Source organism: Sinohyriopsis cumingii, chromosome 3, assembly GCF_028554795.1.
Source record: "Sinohyriopsis cumingii isolate HCF-2022 chromosome 3, ASM2855479v2, whole genome shotgun sequence".
Taxonomy (NCBI): Eukaryota; Metazoa; Mollusca; class Bivalvia; order Unionida; family Unionidae; genus Sinohyriopsis; species Sinohyriopsis cumingii.
In genome coordinates, this window is record NC_142963.1 from 62343839 (window position 1) to 62367550 (window position 23712).

Sequence of the window (23712 nt, forward strand, 5' to 3'; positions counted from 1 at the left end):
CTTTAATCTGTCAACTACAGCACTGATGAAATTTTACCTGGAACTCACCATCTGCATTGCTAATCACATGATATAAATAGTTGTTAAACCAAAACTGATTGGCACATTGTGCCCGGGACAAACATTATGTAGTAATTTGAATTTACATGAAGGAAGTTTTACAAATGCATGTTTAAAATACGCGCTACCCAGAAAACCCAGAATGTCCGATTCACTGCATGGTTCGTCTTCAGATGAGGATTTCATCTGGCAAATACAGGCTGATGATAGTTATGATGGCAATTATTTTTATTAAATTATTAAGTACAGTAGATTATTGGAGCTCGGAAAAGTGTTAATGGAGATACTAGCAGGTAATTTTGAGCCCAAAAGTTGTGTTAGATATGAGTCTGATATGTATGCTAGATGGACCAAAAATAGACTGCATGCTGGTCAATCACCCTTGCAGCAAATGTAGAAAGACAGAATACCAAGCCAAACTGAAATAAATTCAATTTAAAAGTAGACTGCAAATTTCATTTCTTTTCACAGATAATTTAGCCATGCAGGGAAAATGTGCTACAAAACTATATTTCCCATCAGTGTTCATCTTCACTAGCCAAGGTTCTGATATGTTAACCCTATCTACAGCTTTATGGATTGAGCAGATAATTTAGTGCTTTGTCCAAGCAATATCTATTGGATTTCATGAGTTGCCTCCCTTAGTATGTAATGTCAACTAACCAATAGCATGTAACAGCAGTGCATTGTACATCTGCTGAAAATGGTCGAGGCAATTGACATCAATTTGTAAGTTTAGCATTGAAAGTATGACTATGCACCTAAGAGAAGTTATTACAGGTGTATTTGAGTGAAAGGTATTTGGACAAACACAGACTGACAAAGGAAAATTTCTTATTTATTAGTCCATTCATGATGTGTGCCCCTTTTTTCTTGATTCTGTAGGAACAGTGTTCAAATTTGAACATTTAATTTTGAGCAAGCCACCGCATCCAATGAAATTCACAGACCCAAAACACAGAAACATCTGCTCGATCCATCAACATGTAAATAGGAACCTTGGCTAGTGGAGATGATTGGAGTTAAGATAAAATGAATAAATAAGAATGAAAAATATGAAATTAGGATGAAAAGATATTTTCATCAAAATACCTCGGTCTGGTGGCTAAATTGATTCCTGCATATGATCAGATGGAGCAGCATTATACGGTCTAAAATGTTGAATACAAAATCACTGACAACTAGCAGGTAGTTTGTTTTAAAGTATTTTTAGTGTCTTGTCATGCAAGAGAATGGCATATAAATAGGTGCTAAGTCTATGTCTATCTGCATACTGGAAGTAAAAATTGTAAATCACATAAAATAACATCACCTACCACTGACAGACCCATTAAAGATTTAAAGACCATCAAGTTACCTGGTAATACTGTATAATGTGTCATACCATAGGTGGTGTAATGTGAATCATGTTAATAATCGGCACAGGTGTATCGTTTCACCCCTATATGCAAGCATTAAACTTGTTCCCTGGAAAGCACAACCATACATGTACCAGTTCTGAGTTGAGTGAAAGAAATTATTTTAAACTATGTTTTTATCTCAATTCTTTTCTGTTGAAGGCAGGGTTAATGGGATCCTGCCCATAATTTCACACATAATAACTCTTAACACAAGTCCTGATATGGACTTGAAACCTTCAGATATAACTGGCGATGGTCAGTGGATATACAAAATATTTTAGAACTCTGACCCATCCCCTGGAGAGTGGGGTCAGTCTGTAGCAACATATAGTCACTGAACCATATACACTCATTTATAAGTCAAATCCAATTGCAACCAGCACAGCCCTAAATCTGCCATCACATAATGTGCTGGCAGATCTGGGTTTATGCACTTTGTTAGGAGTAAACAGTAGAAAAAAAACATACAGGTGCATTATGCTATGGCAGATCAGGATCTTCGCTGCTTGCAGTTTGACTTGACTTACAAACATGTATATATGGTATATAATGTGTAAGGAGTTTTGACCATCACAACTTCTCCGACAATGCTCAAGCTTTGAAATCTTGTGATACGATTACAGGTATTCTGCAGACATGCGCTAAAAAACATATTTATCTCCAGGTCATGATGATGTGGCCATTTTTTCACAATTAAGAAATGACTTGAGATTCCCACCTGCATTAAAATCAAAGTCTCACTCTCACCTTGCATTGTAATCATCAAACAAATGTATTAAGCTGGATTTCAGTGCACTCCACTTGTTATAGAGAGGATATTTGCTTGAAATGAGAATAATGGATATATTTCATCTCATGGGTGAAAAATACTAGTTTTTCTTTTTAACTTTAATTTTTCACTGTATTCTTCACAATAATGTCAGCGGTCTACCAGTTATGTTCTCCTGTGTTTTGTGTATATTCAAACCAAAAATATCAGTAGTAACAATTCTCCTTCCTAATTAAAGTCAAAACAGCACATAAAAAATGAAGAAACTGTATATGCACATTATTGATTTTAATAATGGTTTGCTTGCATACAAGCTAACCATACTAACAAGTGCAACTTTAACGCATCTAAATATAGCTCAGATTTCTTGTTTATGATGTGATCAATGCATCAGTGAAAATATTCAACATATTTCACTCCTGTGAATTATCATTTATTTCACTTGCAAAATTCAGTATTTCCATGTCCTAGCATAAAATCAAAGATTATAATTTTGAGTGTATTTGCAACTGTATATGCATCAGCATATATCATTTTTGCAAAGTGTACCATATCTTTTCATTTACAAAACACAGCTAATATTTAATTATGTATATGCAGGTTTAATAGCACATCAGCACCATTCTGTCAATATAGAATTGAGTAAATGTTGAGCAATAATAACAGGAGTGTCATGTTCAGCACATTATAGCCATCATGTGTTTATAAGTCTCTAAACAGATACCATTTTTCTTCTTTCAGTTTGTGACCCTGACCTTTGACCTTTTGTTCATAAAATACATAGTCTTCTTCTTTAAAGTAAGTGCAAGCCATCCACAAAGTCTGGTCCATAATTGTGATGTAGAACTAATGTTACTGTGTGGAAACTATTATTATTTGTTCAGTCACAAAGACCTTGACCTTTTACCTTTTGAATCCAAAACTAAAGGAACCCTTCCTTACGCAAGTGCAAACCATCCAAACTAATATTATATGGAAACTATTTTTTATTTTTTCAGTCACAATGTTCTTAACCTCTGACCCTGAAACCCCTAAATTAATAGGGTTTTATCCCAACCCAACATGCAAGCCATCACAAAAATGTGGTAGCTGTAGATGGTGAAGAAGTAAGTTATTGTGTGAAAACAGTTTTTCTTCTTTCAGTCAGTGACCTTGGGTAATGACCTTTTGCACCCAAAATCTTTAGGATTCTTACTTACTCAAGTGCAAGCTACAAATCTGGTCAATGTATATGGTGGAGAACTCCAGCCATTGAGTAGAAACTATATTTCTTCTGGCAATCATAGTGATCCTGACTTTCGAGCTTTTGATCCAAATGGCAATATGGTTCTTCTTCCACCAAGTATAAGCCAATCACTGATGTGGAAATAAGAAGGTGGACAACTTGAGTTATTGTGTGGAAACTAACCTGGTAATACATGGGCAGACAGGCTTCATAAATCAATTGCAGTGTATAAAAATGAAGGCAAAAAAAACTTACAATCTTGAGGAAGATCAACCACTCCTATGTAAACAAATTTATACGTATAATGTAAAAGATGAAGTTTAAAAAAAGGGTAAAACTTTTTATATAGACCACATCCTTTCACAAAATTCAAGATTTTCCCCATCCAAAAACTTCATTAAGCTGATCTAAAAACTTGTCTCACACAGGGTGAAGTCAGTACAGTCAAAAGAATGTGTTCCAATTGAGGATAAAGCACTTATCCTGGTCAAGGTTTAACCTTCAGGTTGTTGGCATTGATCAGGCACATGTGTCCTACAAGTTAGAGAAACCTTCATTCCTCATGCTTCAGTATTGGTCAGGTATATGTGTCCTATAAGTAAATGACACCTTCTTCTCTCCATTATGTTCTAAATAAAGGATGTCACTGTACAATAAAATAATGGGTTTTAATTCAGAAGCTCTTTTGTGTAATTTTCATTCCACATGTTTTATCAAATAGATAAACAGGCTGATTAATACCTAAAACTCACGATAAGGAATTTTCCATTTAGAAATGGGTGACGGTAGGGCAGCTTTGGGTGTTTTATCTGTCATTTCATTACCCGTAATACCAATATCACTAGGCTGCCAACAGTACAGAATACTTGATCCAGTTTTTTTATAGTTCAACCCAGGATCGATCAATTGTTTCTGTATGACTAAATATCAAGTGATTTTGAATTTAAGGTTTTGCAAGACTTTCAGTCTGGAAAGGAAGTCAAAAAAATAATAAAATTAAGTTCAACAATAGATGCAAGTCTGTAGCAAAACTGTGAACATCATTCTAAGTGGTATCATATAATCAGTGGACAGATTAAAATATATTCTGATTGTTCTATTTATTATTTCAAGCAAACACTGTACACCATGATCTGCCAACAGAATGGGAAATCTTCATCTACGATGTTCCCTGCAGGGTACCAATATGTATGAAAACTAAATACCAGTACTATATGAAGACTCAACTCACCTGTCTCAAGGCATTGGCATGACCAAAGTGCACCATGTCAAAGCTGAAAATGGAGGAAATTTTTTTTCTTGATAAACATATATAATAAATATCAAACTTAAATAATATTTTAAAAAATTGAACAAATTCTTGACATATGTCCTTTTCCCCAAAAGAGGAAATTTTCATGTTTTATATGATCAAAAGATCTTGAGCTCAGACAGTTAATTTTATTCCCATGGAAGAGTATGCTAAAATAAAATGTTGGCCCAGTGAATGGAGTTAATACATAAATGCTGGAAAGTCAAACCATAGTGCCTTGCAAAAATTCCTGAAATACAGTTCAGCTGCCATGCAGCTTTGATAAACAGTACTGTTTGATGGGACAGTCTTTGTATCAAGGATCTCAGTAGAAAAGATCAGATCCCACAGAAAATCCTCCTACTGTATATACTCATTTATAAGTCAAGTCCAACTACAAATAACAAAGACCCTGATCTACCAGCACATTATGTAATGGCAGATCAAGGTTTACGTTGTTTGTTGTACTGATTACTCCTAACCAACCGCACAGATGTGGGTCTGTGTAGTGCGCAGTCTGACTCAATTTAAAAGCAAGTACATGTATATACGGTATCTTCAACTTGTAAATACATGAAGGAAAGGCGTACATTTAAACATTATTTCTGAGGTTCATATACTATGGTGTCAACTTGATGTTCTAGAAACTCACATACTTCAGGAAGAAATCAATTGAGACAAATGTTTGCAGTATAATGTGGTTTCTTGAAAAACAAATGCTGTAATAATGGGAAAAAAAATATACCAGTGATGTGTGAATTATAAAACAACATAGATTTGTCACATTTCATAACATTTTCATTAAGTAAAAATAATATATTGAAGCAAAATTGTTTTAATTAACAGTAAATGCAAAATGTGAATTTGTCCTTATTCTGTACAGTTTTCAGAAACTGGACATTTAGAGAAAATATCAATTTCATTTGAAATATATTTATGCTTGAATTTGTCACTATCTGTCAGCAGCAACAGATACAACAAAACAAGATATATTCCAAATTATCAAAGAACAGGGGCCGAAGTTGCCGAGTGGTCTAAAGCACTCTCCGTTACGGATCACTGCCATCTCACCTCTGTCTGCGTGGGTTTTAGTCTTGGATTCGGCCAATGTGGGTATGTGAGAAAGCTTGCCAGAAGCTTCTCAAGGGTCGGTGGTTCTTTCCAGGGCTTTCCCAGATTCTTCCTCCACCATTAATACTGGCCGCCATGTATAGCCTATCATGTGCTGAAAAATGGCATTAAACCCTACAACAACAACATCAAAGAACAAAGTTTTACCCACTTACCATCAATTATACAAACAATATGCAACATAAGGTTACAAACAACGTCAATTGCTTATGGAAATTCAAGCAAATGACTTTATCAAATTATTAACAATTTATGTCTTATAATATTTTCTTAATTCACATAAATTTCAGAAACGCATTTATTTCTTAAGTTGATATGTAAATTTCTATGGATGGTTACTGGAGGCAAAGAAAATCATATAGAGCTGACTCAACAGAAGGAATACCGACATCAAAACTTTTTGTCCGCTGTTTAATGTCTCGTTTGGACCTCATTCAAAACACGCAGCTAGTGTTTGGAGTCCCTTTAATTTGAAGGACACTGAGACAATAAAAAAAATGTATTAAACAAATTCTGAAAGACAACAAAAATTAAAACTAGCTTAAGATACACAAGATTAAGACCTGACATGATTGACGTGTGTCACTGCGACTTTACTCTGCCTCTACTACACAAAATTTATGGAGGAGGATTACTGCCATAATTCTATCCAGGTATTTTCTAATCTTCCTTGATACAATATTGTAAATGGCTGCTTGCAAGTGCTACTTTCATAATTCTATCCATGTATATTGTATTCTTCATTGATGTAGAATGTACATGGCAGTTTGCAAGTGCTAGTTTCCTTCTGCATTATTGTAAATAGCTGCTTGCAAGTGCTACATTCATAATTCTAGTCATGAACTTTCTATTCTTCACTGATGCAAGATGTAAATGGCTGCTTGCAAGTGCTTAGATTTACTTTCCTTCTGTGTCATTGTATCTTGCAGTTTGCCAACCACTGACTTGATTCTGTAGTTTGTAAATGGCTGCTTGCAAGTGCTACTTTCATAATTCTATCGGGGCCCTGAGTGGCCGAGTGGTCTAAAGCGCTCACCGTTACAGATCACTGCCGTCTCACCTCTGTCTGCGTGAGTTCGAGTCTCATGCTCGGCTAACGTTGGTACGTGAGAAAGCCTGCCAGTAGCTTCTCGTGGGTTGGTGGTTCTTCCCTGGGTTTTCCAGGGTTCTTCTTCCACCAATTATACTGGTCGCCATGTATAGCCTATCTTGTGCTGAGAAAAAAAATGGCATTAAACCCTACAACAACTACAACATAATTCTATCCATGTATACTGTATTCTTTGTTGATGCAGATTGTACATGGCAGTCTGCAAGTGCTACTTTTCTTCTGCATTATTGTAAATGGCTGCTAGCAAGTGCTACATTCATAAAAAACAGAAATGGAATTTTTTCAGTGCAAGTTATTTCCCATTACTAACAACAAAATGTATAATCATTTCTTCATGATCAGTATATCATTAGCTATTCTCATGGTATTTTGAAATATGCATTTTCATGGAATAACGTTTTGGGATTTACTGGGGTCTCATTATTACATATTTATATTTTTTTACCCTCAGATATTACACCAGGAGCTGACCAAATGTTTAAAACTAAAAGAGAATCAAGTAAAATTTCTGAAGGTACAAAATCAGCAGTTTTCCCATCAACAAAGGGGAATTTGCAAACACATAAAAAAAAATATATAGTACCTTAAACTTTATACATTTTCTAATATTCCTACATTACTTTAAGTAAATAAAAAAAGACTGTGAAAAATGTATCCCCATGTTTTTCCAATCTACAGTAATTTAGGGTAAATCATCCCCAATTGTAATTAGAATTCACCATACTGTGATTTATTCCAAAATAAAAATGCAATCTGGGCAAGTCAAAGAATGAAAATGCATGTTACTAATAGATTCGTTTTTTCAACTGCATGCATTCCTGTACCTGAAAACTGACTAGTAAATTAAAGTCAAGACAATACTTACCAACACTCCCCCAGAATACATAAGGGTTTATCTGTGTTTATAAGTCTATAGGTTGGCACTAACAATTGACAAAAGAGCAATCCAGTAGTTTCTACCTCTTAAGCTGGTGATCAGACCTAATAAAATTACATATACGGTACATATTTGAAAAGTTATAAAATGATTATATGGTGTGCTGATTTTGGTCCAAAAGTTGACATACTATTGCAATGTAACATTTTTGAGCAATAAGAATGATGTTACCTACTTTAAAAAGGTTCATGATAATGTTCTTTACAAAATGCACACGTTGACTGATTATTTGGCCGATTAAGAGGATCCAATGCAATCTGAACATTTCCTTGTACATTTACTAACCTAAAATGCACTATAATTATAAAAAGGCCAGATGCAAAAGATTTGGAGTCTTTGCATTAGCCACCCCAACCCACACACAAAAATGTGTTTCCAGTCAGGTGACCAAACATTTTTATTGCCAGCCCTATCTCTTTTTTTCCCCCAGGGTAAAAACAAAAATTCCCAAAATTAATTTGTGCATCTAACAGTCAGTTTTGCCTAATATTTGAAGAGCTTAGTACATTAACCACATATATACTAATCATTATAATATATATAATGTTTAAAAAAAAAGAAAACAAAAAAACCTATTTAACCTAACTATAAAACCAGTGCAATAGGAAATGCACATATTATTTTTGCCTTACATAAATACCAGTAATTTCATGCAAGTTAACATGCGAGTACAAGGTATGGTGCAAAACGACACCTGTTGTAGACTTCAGGTCCAATGTTTTTATCCAAACGCAGCTTTGAGTGACCCCCTACCAACTTCCCTGAGCATAGTTAGTATCACTGGGGCTTATTACAAAGAAAATTAAGACTGTCAATGCATAGAGGGTTGTGGGGTCCAGCCTATAACAATGTAACACTAAGGAAGACACGAGTCCACAACCCTCTGTATTTCCATCCCTGCTAGTTTGTCCTATTTTTTTTCTCCTAATGTACAATTTATGCCAGCAGTAATCAAAAACAGATTAATTTTCAAAATGCCTCAGCAGATATTGTTTAATTTATGACCTACTGGAGTCATGACACTTGTTCACCATCTCAAAGACTCAATGAATACTGACCTGGAAGCTGTGTTATGTAATGTGATGTGATCTGGATTTTTAACGTAGCTTTAAAAAAATTTTAGTCATATCGCTATGATGTCTTCAATGTGGCAGTTTATAGTGATGTCTAGCACTGGGTCATCATGCTGCAGACATGTAGCATGATGTCCCACCCAGTCACATTATCCTGACACCAGGCCAACCAGTCCTAACACTAACTTCTTAATGCTGAGCACCTATTTACAGCTTTTGGGTGTATATATTGGTGTAGAGCCAGATAATATGATTTGAAAATGTTTTAATAATAAGCGAAACAAAATTTGATTTAATCAATTTTGAATATTATTTACTTTTTACCAATTTCTGGCAAAATTTATGTAATGACATAACTAGGTTATACTTGACTTTATTGGACAGGCATGGTAAATCATGGCTCGGTCAGAACTTAAAATACAGAAGTGAGATTATGAATGTGAGAAAGTTTACTTACATATGTTTGGTGGAAATATATACTTATTCATTTTAAAGCAAATAAAGACATAACTGACATTTGAAAATGAGGTAAAAGCTGCTCAATCAAGTATGACCAAGTAAATTTGATTAATAATTCCTTTATCAATCATTAAAATCACATTTTATTTTGCTTTTTTTTAATCAATATTCAAACACATACAAATTATAATGCATTTAACTTCATGAGCATTATGCATAATATTATGCATTTCATTGCATATTTATTTCGGTTTTTGAGTGTATTTCAGTGTTTTTAGTAAACCTATTGAATATCTTTAACATCTGGATAATAATCATACTTTTCTGAACAGGGTACATTCAAATTATCCAGTTCTTTGCTTTATATCATCTACCTTTCTGCCAATAGGTTGGTTTGGCATGACTTCGCAAGCTTAGCGACCTACTTTCTGCCATATTGAGGTGAAAACAATTGCTTAGTAACAATACATTAGCATTAGTTATGTTCGATACTGCAAACCATTTTAGTTTACCTATATTTTGTTTATTATTTCCGTTTTCTGTTCAGAAGTGCTGCATAGTCTTCTGTATAAGCAGGATATAAAACCATGAATGTATGTCTGTCAAATATTTTTTATAGCTGTAAAATATTATAGGTGGATAAGGGTGGCAGTGGTGTGTATTTGTCACATACAAGACAACATATGCCAATTAGTGTCAAGGCAGTTTGAAGGCTGTGTTTGTTATACACTTTGTATACTGTACACATTTCATTCATAAAATGACGAATATAAATGCAAGGATGATGAGATCAGTTGGCCATTCTTGCAATGTCTTATGGTTACAAAGAGAAGTTAATGCACGATATTTACAGAAACTTAAAAGTTGTGTAAAGTAATGAAAGTCCTTATAAATTTCCAGCAGATAAATAACCCAACAAAATGGCCTGAAGAGACATGGCCTGATGTTTGCAACTAGCTTACAGATACACCTGGTAAGCTTGGTTCTTAACAAAATATTTTGTTGAAGTAATTGTACACCTTTTTCTTAAGCCTATTTTTCTTTAATTAAACTATATCAAAATCTGAAATTTTCAGTCAGTATTACCCGTGGTCCCAATTATTTTCTAGAGTGCTCATTCATTCATAATTTTTCATTATTATCATTCATTAATTGTCTTATTACACCTTGATTAATAAGCACTAAAAGTTGTGTATTTTTCAACCTATGTACATTTACCCACAGTGCATTTATAATAATTTTTTTCTTTTGTTTTGCTAGGAGTGTACACCAGAGAGTCAATGAAAAACTACATAAGTCTTGAGGCACACAACTTTTTACTATCAGGATGGGTGCAAACAGTATATTATATGCAGCCTGAGAAAAGCACCAATTTTGTGTTGAAGGCTGATGTCAAGCCATCATGGAGAGTGACAGGTGAACCTCATCATCCATGGGTCGCTGTTACCAATGAAGGAAGGGTCATTACAGCACACTGTGATTGCATGGCAGGGTAAGCATTTTTTCAAAATGTTATATAAAATTAGAATAGTCATATTCTAGTTGGGTAATACTTGTGTAGTAATCAAACTGATAGCCATTAAACTATTATTTTAATCCCTTTATTTTTTTTTGTTTAAAACTTTAATGCTTTGTAAATATTTACACTGCAGCTTTCTCATCATTACACAAAAACAAGAGAGGTATATATATTCTGCTTTGCTACTGAATCATGGTATGATACAATCTATGGGTTTTGTTAAATTTTACAGGCTGGGAGAGTCATGTTCTTGTGTTGGTGCCCTTCTTTTCAAAATAGAAGCTGCAGTTCACTATGGATACACGTCTAACATGTACAGAGAAACCATTCAAATGGAATAAGTGTTTTGTTAAGTCTAACACCAGCACCAATAACATCAGTTAAATTTTACAAGGATGAAGCAAAGAATAGGCTAAGTTAAAGTAATCGCACACAAAAGCCACCCCCTCCAACACCAATAGTTTCAGAACAGCTGGGATTCATTCAGAGCTTAGACAGCTGCCTAAACAAAACTAAGCACATTCAAAGAAACGGCTCATTACATTGCAAGTAAAGACAAACAAATGTCAGTAAGATGCTTGCCAATGCCCCTGATATCTTTATATGACCCAGGCTGCATTAATCTTACAAAAGAAGAATTAGTGGAAAAGTGTAAACAAGTATTGTCAACTGTGTCAGTCAGTGCCATTGAAAAGGAGTACTTAATGTAGTGCACCAAAAATCAGCCAAATTCATTGGTATGGCACGAGCAAAGAACTGGTAGAATAACAGCATCTGTGGCATATAGTGTACTGCACACCAATATGGACCATCCTGCTCCTACACTAATTAAAAATATCTGCAATCCTGTACAGCAAAAACTGAAAAGTAAGCCAGTCCAATGGGGGCACTTGCATGTAGCTATCTGCTCTTCAACACTACACAGCTGTTATATCTACACAAAATCAAGATCTGAAAATTACAAGGACAGGATTAGGTTTGTGTATGGATAAAGGGTTTATTGGTGCTTCTCCAGATGCTCTATTTTCATGTTCATGTTGTGGCAATGCTGTTGTGAACATAAAATGTCCATATACACCACTCCCTCGATAACTCGCGCCCGGATAACTCGCGATCCCGCTTATAACGCGGTGTCCGTCTTGGCTCCCGATTTTTTCCAGACAAAATGTATTTAAAATATCTTTAAAATATGCTGAACATGAAAAAATTACGATAAGAACTGATAAATTAAACCTTGATACATTGCTCGTTTTATCATCGAAAATGGTGATTAATGCCCGTAAAAATATAATCCATAGAGAAGAATTAATTTCAGAGATCTCGAAAACGCTTAATTATGCGTATTTGGACGCCAATTTTTGATCTTGGACGCAGAAAATCACTGAGGCTGGAGTCTTCCGTACGCATGTAATAGGTGCGCGGGAAATTTCAAAGATTTGCCGGTCCTGTTTCAGCCACCTGCTTTGTGGGAAAAGGTGTTGATCAGTTTACTGTGCTGATATTTACAATGACAGAATTCAGTGACTGAAAGACTCTTTGATGTACTGTTGCTATTTCATAAGAGTACATTAAAAAAAAAAAAGAACATGATGCAACAACTAGGCGGCTAGTTCAAATGCTTTGACTTGGCGGCCGAGTGAGAAAATATACTGATATTTAGTGATTGAATTCTGAGGCAGAAAGACCCAGTTTTAAAATCCTAGCGAGACCTCTGTTTAAAGATATCATATATTATGTAAGTTTTTAGGATAAATAGTTGTCATTATACTGTAAATAAACAGTCTGGTGAAATAGCGATCAATGAAAACTTATGGTAAATGTTAACAGGTGGCAACAGAGAATGAAATAAACACCAATTAAACGACTTCCTGTGTGAAAGTCACATTCTAATCCTTTAATTCCGTTTCAGTGTAAACATTATAATCACAACATAGTCTGTTCATTGAAAACATGAAAAGAGTCAATCGACCGTCACATCGAAACCCGTGAGTACTTCTGTGCGAACCTAATTACATGTACATGCCGGCTTTGTTTTGATCAACAACTTGGGGAAGTGTTTGTTGCATTAAAAAAAAAAATCGATTACAAGAGACCTCGGGTGCTGGATTAAGGGTCTTGGAGCTGCCTTTGACGTAATGCAAAACAGTAACAGAGACAACGACGACGATTAGTACAGACTCATGGTCCTGAGTTGGGCGTTTCTCTTGGTGGAGGAGTGGATTTGTGCTGACAATGATTGCCCTACAGCCGAATACAAGTCAGATGAAACTATAATTATTTCTATAGCGAACAAATTTGCAGCAGAAGACGATTCTAACTGGAGTAACACAAGTGTTGAAAGTGATGCAGACACAGATGTTGCACCCCCGCCCCTCTGCACAGGAAGCAAATATTTTGATATTGCCATAAGGTGGCTGGATACACAAAATGTTGACCACGTAAAGCTCATGCAGTTGAGAAATCAGAGGGATTTTGCTCGGCGGCAGAGAAACCAAGGAGTAACACACACAAAAAAAATTAACTGATTTTTTCAAAAAGTGAATTGATATTTGTCAAGCGTGGCACAAACGGCAAGTATTAACTTGTTCTAATTTACGTTGTTTTAAATTTGTAGACCAATTAAATATGTCAGTACTGATTAACTCTTGTTTTTTTTTTTTGTTTTTTTTCCATTTTACTTCTATCGCATTCAAATCTATCTATCTATCGTTCGATCGACACTGTTTCTCGAAAAGAGTCGATCTTTTGTGTATAAAAAACTTCTAATTTGGCTCAAACAATAAAACTAGAATGCATACAATTCAACATAAAACTTAGTGACGTAGTACACAATGTGTGAAGTGGTACACATGTTCAGCGAACGGAAACCACGTGGAATAATGTTTTCGATGATCGCCTCAATATACTGTAATTTATCCTGAAATTTTTAATGTTCTATGAGAAAATAATAAAGTACACCGTTATGAAGAGATATTTATTAACAGTTAATCTCAGAACGATTATAAAGTGAGTATTCAACAGTATAATCTGTCTACCCCTCCCCCCTTATTTTTCCGTTATATCGTCAATCACTTTATTGGTTTTGGGCTTATTTTATAGGTCCCTCGATAATTCGCCCCTCGCTTATAGTGCGGTCGATGTTTCTGGACCCCGATGTGCGCGAGTTATCGAGGGAGTGGTGTACATTAAAGGATGCCAATGTAGATGAAACCACCAGTGCTACTAACTACTGTCTTGCGTCAAACTTTGAATTGAAGAAAGACCATAACTACTATGCACAGGTCCAGCTTCAAATGTACGTGTTCCAGAACACATTCTGCCACTTTGTTGTGTGGACCAATAAAGCATGTGTTATCACTGTGGTTAACAAAGACCAACATTTCATTGATAACACGGTGAACAAACTTGAAGTTTTCTGGACTGAACACTGCCTGCCAGAACTGACCTTATGCCAGAAGGTAGATCGCTCCGCCTACCGAACATGTGACTTGACGTCTTAACCTCCGACAAACATTCTGTGAAAATGGCGTGCGTGATAACAATAATATATGAAACAACATTGAGACACAGACAGAAAGCGAGAGCATTTATCCATCGCTTGCACTTCTCTAAGTTACGTCGGTATGCGGAGAACTTGCCGCCACGTATCTGGAGAAGTCGCCCCAGAGTGGTTGGAGAAGTCGCCCCAATTGGTTGGAGAAGTCATCCCAAAACTTGTCACCCAAATAACCTTTTAATAACACAATTAAGTCATCTTTCACGTGATTGATTGATATATATATATATATATATATATATATGCGATCACAAAAGAGATATTAACTAAATTAAAGCAATATCATAGTAATATTTATAAGGACGAAATTAAGTCTGTATATAATCTAATGAATGACGACAGTATAGTGATTAAAAAGGATGATAAGTCAAACACTATTATTATTGTGAATCAAGATGATTATGTCAAAGAAGTTGAACGTTAATTAGAAATTAAATACAAAATTTCAACATGCATTAATGAGACTGCTAAAAATAATAATTCCGTATGTGAGGAATTTGATACTTTCCCTCTTAACATACGTACACCTCAAAAATAATAATTCCGTATATGAGGAATTTGATACTTTCCCTCTTAACATACGTACACCTCAAAAATAATAATTCCGTATATGAGGAATTTGATACTTTCCCTCATAACATACGTACATCTCAATTCTACATATTACCCAAAACTCCTAAAAATCCTGACCATAATTTACCTTTAAATTTTCCAGGTTGTAATTCATATACTGAAAATCTATCCAAATTAATTGACAGTGTTTTACAACCTTTAATGAAATCACTTCCTTCATACATTAAAGATACAACTACTTTCATTAAAAGGTCGAAACCTATTCCACATCTATCTGATAATTTAAATCCTAGTATCATTAGATGTAACATCACTATTGAAGCGTGCAAATATTTTCTTGATAACATTCCTAATAATAGCACACTATCTAGCCAAGATATTTGTAAAATAATATAAACTTATCTTGGAAAATAATTATTTTCAATTTAATAATACGAATTACGATTTTTAGATGACATTTATGATCTGGAAGCATTCAACTGAAGAACTGAAAAAATGATTGATCGCCTAAATCATTTTCACCCGATGATTAAATTTATTTATACTGCATCTAGTACGCATGTTTCATTTTTAGATGTAAATGTAATAAAAGATATTGATAACACTATCTCTACAAATATTATTAAAATACATATAATGATTTGAAGAGCAGAGCAAAAGGGACATATAACACTTATTTTTCGTTAAGTACAGAAGCGGAGTTGATCAAATGGAAAAGTTGAAAAATTGCAAATTTTATAAATTTAATAAGTTATTAAGTTGAAAAAAAACAACAATAAATAAAGCCTTAACCATGTGGCTATATCTCAGAGTTACTATATATGATCCTTGGGGCGACTTCTCCAGGCGAAGTGGGGCGACTTACCGTTGCAAAATTTGTAAATATATATAACAGCCGAGTCGATATCCACAGAAGCAGCTTGTCGGAGGAAAATGACGGACATAAACAGTGTCTGGAGGTGTGTATAATAGCACGCGCTGATTGGTCAATCGAGCAGAATGATTGACAACTGGCGATAGGTCAATTTCTGACACAAAGACAGAGGAAGCTGAAACCACAGCACAGGCAACATCAGCCAGTACTTCTGAGGAAAATGGAGTCTTCTGCTACTGTCAAAAAACCTGGAATACAGGTAATGGAGATGACATGATAGGGTGTGATGGGGCCAATTTAAAGTTTAAGTGGGTGCATCTCACTTGTGCAAAGATTAAATGCCCTCCCAAAGGAACTTGGTACTTCAATGATCGCAAAAGGAGAAAAGGAAAAAATTGAATTTTTATGATTTAATGAAACAAATGTTTTATTTGTCATCTTTATGTCATACTATAATGCATTTATATAATAACCATTCAAATGTATGTGGAAAAAAATCTATGTATAAAAGTCACTTTTCATGACTGCAATTAGGCATTTTTAACAAAGTAGCTAAGTTTGACCATTTAAATATATCATTCTGTACATGAAAATTGAAACTTATTCTGCATACTAAAATAAAATTGTGACATTGCCTCAAAAAATTAATAAGAATTTCAAATGACTACATAATGTGCATCAGAAGAACAATCCCATCACCTAGATTTGTAAGAATGGCACATGTTCTGACAAAATTATCAATACCTGAAATCATATCTTTATGTGCTTCTGACTTAACTGAATTAACAGAGTCCCTTGTAAAATTGAAAATCTTGACTTCATGAGTCCCATCACTCTCTCTATGTGAATTCTAACTGATGATAGTTTTCTAAATTGTTCCACTTCACGGGCAGAAAGCTGTTTTTTTTCCACCTTCTAAATGCTGGCAAGATCAACTCTGCAGAACATTCAGTTGCCATATCTTCTTGAAGAGTAAAACCCCTGTCTGCCAAAATCTAATCCCCAGGGTAATGAAATGCGCTGCTGATATATCCTGATTTGCATGATATTTCAATATCTGAAACACATCCTCCTTAGGCCTTGCCATCATAGCCTTAACACCTGAATCATTTAGCCTCAAACTTTCCCCATTCTCCTCTTTTTCTTCATATTCAATCTTGCGCCTTTTTGAAACATTGCTGTCCTCCACTAAACCAAATCTCCTCTTCTGTGCCAAGTTGTATCGATTCACAAACGCTTGGCTCCCTTTAATAATGAGTATGTGCTCCTCATATAAATGATGGGGATATGGTCCAGATGATCTGGATCAGAAATGAGTTTCCTTAAAAAAAATTTAAAAAGGTTATTTAGGAATATTAACCATTTAAGATAACTATTTAACTAGTTCTACATGTTATCAGATAATGTTCAAACTGTAATATCTTCATGAAGATTTAATAAAAAAAATTTTTTTCTTTCTTACTAAATTCATATTAAACACCACATGTGAAAAGAATTAGATACTTTATGCTACATTCAATGACCCTGACATGAACAGTTACTAACTTACATTGAGGATAAAACTGGTGATGACGTGATACAAAATAAATAACGAACAATGTATTCCCATCATTTTAATTAAGGGTATTTGACATTAATATAAGCACTAAACACACATCATTCTTTCAACTCTCGTTTGCCATTCGAGTTTAATATACCTGAGACAAAGTGCTGACTACATATGTAGTCATATTTTGCTGTTGGAATCCATTCAGATCCATCGGGATTCTGGTGGCCGCACACACATACCCTGCAAGCCCTTCTCTCTGGATTCTTTGCTGCATCAGGAAACTTGATTCCTAACCCAACCTATGGTGTTATCCAAGACTAACTGAATTGTTACAGCAATTTCCTGACTAGTACAAGTTGATTCTTTAAAAGTAGCCAACAAGTGTCAATTTTCTTCAATATGTCAATAACTGAATGAAATTTTGATCATGGCTGGCATAAACAGTACATTAGATGAAAATTAGACAAACAACGGTTCATTCAAAACGGAATCATGAATTTTATATCTGTAACTCTGTAAATTTCTGGTCAGTATCATTAAATGTAGCCAAAAGTACTTAATTCAATTAAAATAAGTAGTGTGAAACTATGTTCTTTCAACTACATTTAATGACGCTGGCGCAGAGTTGTAAATACCGAGGGGTGCGAACTCGTCTTCCCTTGTGTTATACTGTTACAGGCCTAACTCTTCAACCCTCTATCCAATGACAAATACTCGTAATTATCTTTGTAAAGAGCCATGTGGCTAGTACCATGTCCCACCCGCATTTACTGTCATGATGACAAATAGCCCTTAACCTTACCCGAGATTGGCACCCTTGTCAATCAGTTTTATTATTGATCTTGACAAGTATGAATTTGTTTTTACTCGTTCTCGACTTTAGTAAACCTTATCCTATATTTCCACTGCATGCCCAAAGTACATGATCATCGCATGACACTGGGAATGGGGTCTATGATGGGGCAAAGTTAATGGCCTTCTCTGGCATTACCATCCATCCATCCATACTCGAGCCTTTCTCTCCTTTTTATGATCGCTCGAGTCATCTGTAGTCTCTTCGCTAGCTCTTTTTGACATCTCCAGCTTGCAAAATCACAGGTACAAAACGCCTTTCGAAGTTGTCGACTTCGGCCGGTCTGCCAACAGTGTCTTGCAGTGCACATCCGCGAGAAGAACCGGAAGTCCACAGCTAGAACCACTGCCAAACATCCACGCTGAGAACCAATTCAAGAGTAATTTCCCTTTATTAGCAATTGTACGAAGAAGAAGAACTAGAACAAAAAAGATCATGTGTGAGTGTGTGTAAATAGGATTCTTAACAACAAAAGAGATAATAAATGTGTTACCTCTGTCTCTTCAAGTAAAGTGAAATAACAGTATTTCTTCGTGCACGGAGTACTGTAATAAAGCGAAGGCATATGAAAACACACATCTCTCTCTCTCTCTCTCTCTCTCTCATATTTGATATTTCAATTCAACATGACTAAGTCACCACATATATTTCTTACGTTTACAAAGAACATTTCTTTCCAAAATATTAACCTCAAAACTTATTTCTGCTACTAAATATGACATCATCAGTAACTCTCTCTCTCTCTCTCTCTCTCTCTCACACACACACACACACACGTCACACAGAGCAACAGTGAATCTCACAAATTTCTCTCTCTCTCTCTCTCTCTCTCTCTCTCATTTAGATACACTCGCGATATGAATTAAATAAGCGCACGAGCTACCGCACCTTAACAAAATTCAGGTGAAATTAAGGGACCTTTTGGAATCCTCGATTAATATGGGTAAATCCTGACAACGAACAAACGATTCGTAGTACAATGGACGTAATTATAAATCGTATTGCAGTCTCCCTTACACCATCCTCACCTCGAACTAGCCCCACTTCTTTCAGAATGTTTAAATTTCTTGATAAGTCTCGCATACAGATCTCAAAAGAAATGTCAAAGTTTCAGATCTCTATATCACTGAACAAATTCAGAACATTTTTTTTTTTTTGGCTGGGGGGTTGTATTTTTTAAATCCTGTAACCATTAAATTGTGGAATACGAGCATTTACATCAGCGATCATAACATTTTCACCAGTAACCCAAACAATTAAAGGCATTTTCTAGCAATACTCAAAATCATTCCTAAGTTTATTCAAATTCTGTGTCCAATAATCAATCTAGTCAATCTAGGAACTTCACGAAGCGCTTTTGCTCTGTCATGTAGCGCCTACTAATATGGGGTATGTAATACCACTCAAATATTTGCATCCGTACTTTAAACCAGCCACTAGATTCGTGTTTCTCTACAACACAATAATAAATATAGTCTATTCTGCAAATGTACAGAAATCAACGAATATCATGGAATTCTATTGTTTCGTGTTCCTGAGAAGATATATGGACATGTGCTATGAAGTACCATATGAATTATAGCACCAGTATAAACAACCAACTTATTCATCTGTGTTTGTATGTGTATAAGTAAAATGTACTGGGCTTCCTTCACATCAACCTAACATTTCAATTTTAGCATACCTGGTCAGAACCAACTTGTGTATTTCTCTACGAAAATGACTAATATATATTGAGTTTCTTTCTCATTTGTAGACGTAAATTGATCTCCACGTAGAATAACGACATTCACATCATGAATGATAAAATCCCCACTGGGAACCAAAACAGCTTCACGTATGTTTTATCATATTAGTTAGCACATCTGAAATTCTGCGTGCTGAATAAATCAACAAATTTCATAATGTTGGTGATTTTCATGTTATTTCACTTACATCAAAGCACCAGATCTAAGATGTGACGTATCAAATTTTGCATCCGTGCTAAGAACCAATTTAAATATTTCTCTTTCTAAAAGCCTGAGTCGTGTATATTTCGTTTCTTACACATCTGCACACGTCACATTATTTAACAATTTGATGCCTTATGGAAACTAATCAGCAGTAAATGAATGGACTATTCCTTATTTTAGAAACAAAACATCGTACCACGAGGGTATGTAGTGTAACAATCGACCAAAGTCTACTCTTGACTGCATGTTCCATTATAACATCCGTGCCTAGAACCAACAATTCATCGTAAAAAGCAAATTACACAAAAGTACAATTCCGATATTCATACGTCTTTCAGAACAAAGGACAAAATGAATAAGATATTTACAGTCGCATATAAATTCAAGTCCTTTTCCCAATCATGTGCCGATAACATGTCGAATACGGGCATTTACTTAGTCGATGATAATATCACCGCTGGGAACCAAAACAACTTCATATATGAAATACCATGCTCTAAGTAACATCTTTAACAGCATATTTAAAAATATGTGTCCTGTATAAATCAAATAACTTCACACTCTTCGTGCTTTTCATATTATTTCAATTACAGAAATGATTCATGCATCTGACCTATAAAGTACCGTATCAATTTTTGCATCCGTGCTCAGAACCAATTTATATATTTCTTTTTGTCAAAGCATGAGTCATGTATATTTCGTTTCTTACACATCTGCACACGTCACATTATCTCCATGTTTATCATCTAACATCTCTTCGTCGTTAGGTATTATAATTTAGCAGCTTCATTCTTAAATAATTGACCACAAGAAGTGATTCCTATGCAAGGTTCCTACACTCGTTTCTTTGAAGCGATGCATCTGCGCTCAGAACCACGTCCTTCTTACCACTGCCTGTCACAGCACAAGTTGATGCCTAAATAAACATCAGTAATATTATTGTCTCCAATAACCATCTGATACTAATCAGCAGTAAATGAAAGGACTATTCCTTATTTTAGAAACAAAACATCGTACCACGAGGGTATGTAGTGTAACAATCGACCAAAGTCTACTCTTGACTGCATGTTCCATTATAACATCCGTGCCTAGAACCAACAATTCATCGTAAAAAGCAAATTACACAAAAGTACAATTCCGATATTCATACGTCTTTCAGAACAAAGGACAAAATGAATAAGATATTTACAGTCGCATATAAATTCAAGTCCTTTTCCCAATCATGTGCCGATAACATGTCGAATACGGGCATTTACTTAGTCGATGATAACATCACCGCTGGGAACCAAAACAACTTCATATATGAAATACCATGCTCTAAGTAACATCTTTAACAGCATATTTAAAAATATGTGTCCTGTATAAATCAAATAACTTCACACTCTTCGTGCTTTTCATATTATTTCAATTACAGCAATGATTCATGCATCTGACCTATAAAGTACCGTATCAATTTTTGCATCCGTGCTCAGAACCAATTTATATATTTCTTTTTGTCAAAGCATGAGTCATGTATATTTCGTTTCTTACACATCTGCACACGTCACATTATCTCCATGTTTATCATCTAACATCTCTTCGTCGTTAGGTATTATAATTTAGCAGCTTCATTCTTAAATAATTGACCACAAGAAGTGATTCCTATGCAAGGTTCCTACACTCGTTTCTTTGAAGCGATGCATCTGCGCTCAGAACCACGTCCTTCTTACCACTGCCTGTCACAGCACAAGTTGATGCCTAAATAAACATCAGTAATATTATTGTCTCCAATAACCATCTGATACTAATCAGCAGTAAATGAAAGGACTATTCCTTATTTTAGAAACAAAACATCGTACCACGAGGGTATGTAGTGTAACAATCGACCAAAGTCTACTCTTGACTGCATGTTCCATTATAACACCCGTGCCTAGAACCAACAATTCATCGTAAAAAGCAAATTACACAAAAGTACAATTCCGATATTCATACGTCTTTCAGAACAAAGGACAAAATGAATAAGATATTTACAGTCGCATATAAATTCAAGTCCTTTTCCCAATCATGTGCCGATAACATGTTGAATACGGGCATTTACTTCATCGATGATAACATCCCCTCTGGGAACCAAAACAACTTCATATATGAAATACCATGCTCTAAGTAACATCTTTAATAGCATATTTAAAAATATGTGTCCTGTATAAATCAAATAACTTCACACTCTTCGTGCTTTTCATATTATTTCAATTACAGCAATGATTCATGCATCTGACCTATAAAGTACCGTATCAATTTTTGCATCCGTGCTCAGAACCAATTTTGTATATTTCTCATTGTAAAAGCCCGAGTCATATACATTTCGTTTCTGACACAACTGCAAACGTCACATTATCTCCATGTATATTATCTAACATCTGTTCATCTTTAGGTATTATAATTTAGCAGCTTCATTCTTAAATCATTGACCACAAGAAGTGATTCCTATGCAAGGTTCCTACACTCGTTTCTTTGAAGCGATGCATCTGCGCTCAGAACCACGTCCTTCTTACCACTGCCTGTCACAGCACAAGTTGATGCCTAAATAAACATCAATAATACAATTGTTTCCAATAACCAGCTGATACTAATCGCCAGTAAATGAAAGGACTATTCCTTATTTTAGAAACAAAACATCGTTTCACGAGGATATATAGTGTAACAATCGACCAAAGTCTGTTCAATGCTGCAAGTTCACATATAACCACCGTGCTTAGAACCAAGATTTCCTGGTGAAATTAAATTACGCAAAAGTAGAGTTCCGATACTCATACATCTTTCTAAACAAATGACAAAATGAATAAGATGTTTACTGCCGCATGTAAATTCACATACTTGTCCCAGTCATATGCCGATAACATGTTGAATACGGGCATTGACTTCATCGATGATAAGATCCCCTCTGGGAACCAAAACAACTTCATATATGCAATAGCATGCTCTAGGTAACATTTATAATAGCATATTTGAAATTCTGTGTACTGGATAAATTAGGAAATTTCATTCTGTTCCTGATTATCATGTTCTCTAACTTACATCAAATATTCATGCATCTGAGCAATACTATAACGTATCAATGTTTGCATCCGTGCTCAGAGCCAATGCATGTATTTCTCTTTGTAAAAGCCTGGGTCATGAGAATTATCATAATAGTGAACATCTTTGCTTGCATATTTAAAGTTCAGTGTTCTATAGACAACTACAAATTTCTTATAGTTCGTTCTTTTCATGTTGTTTTACTTACACCAATGATTCATGCACCTGAGCTTTGAAGTACCGTATAAATGTTTGCATCCGTTCTTACACGTATATTTGAAGATATGCATCCGCGCTCAGAACCTCGACATTCTAAGCAATGCTTA

The 23712-nt window shown here is 35.0% G+C and overlaps 1 protein-coding gene and 1 pseudogene across 1 annotated transcript in view; one reads left to right on the plus strand and one right to left on the minus strand.

Annotated features, from left to right (window-relative positions):
- The window catches only part of LOC149802970 (ethanolamine-phosphate cytidylyltransferase-like), a 77844-nt gene extending 59068 nt beyond the window's left edge, over window positions 1–18776 (minus strand). The window contains exons 1-2 of the mRNA XM_089952510.1: window positions 18519–18776; window positions 4686–4728 (exon numbers count right to left, since the gene is read on the minus strand). Of these exons, the coding sequence (XP_089808636.1) occupies window positions 4686–4728; window positions 18519–18604 (129 nt within the window). The 5' untranslated portion in view covers window positions 18605–18776. The remainder of the gene's footprint in view (window positions 1–4685; window positions 4729–18518) is intronic.
- On the plus strand, window positions 10303–11528 carry LOC149802971 (uncharacterized; annotated as a pseudogene).
- Window positions 18777–23712: the final 4936 nt, after the last annotated feature.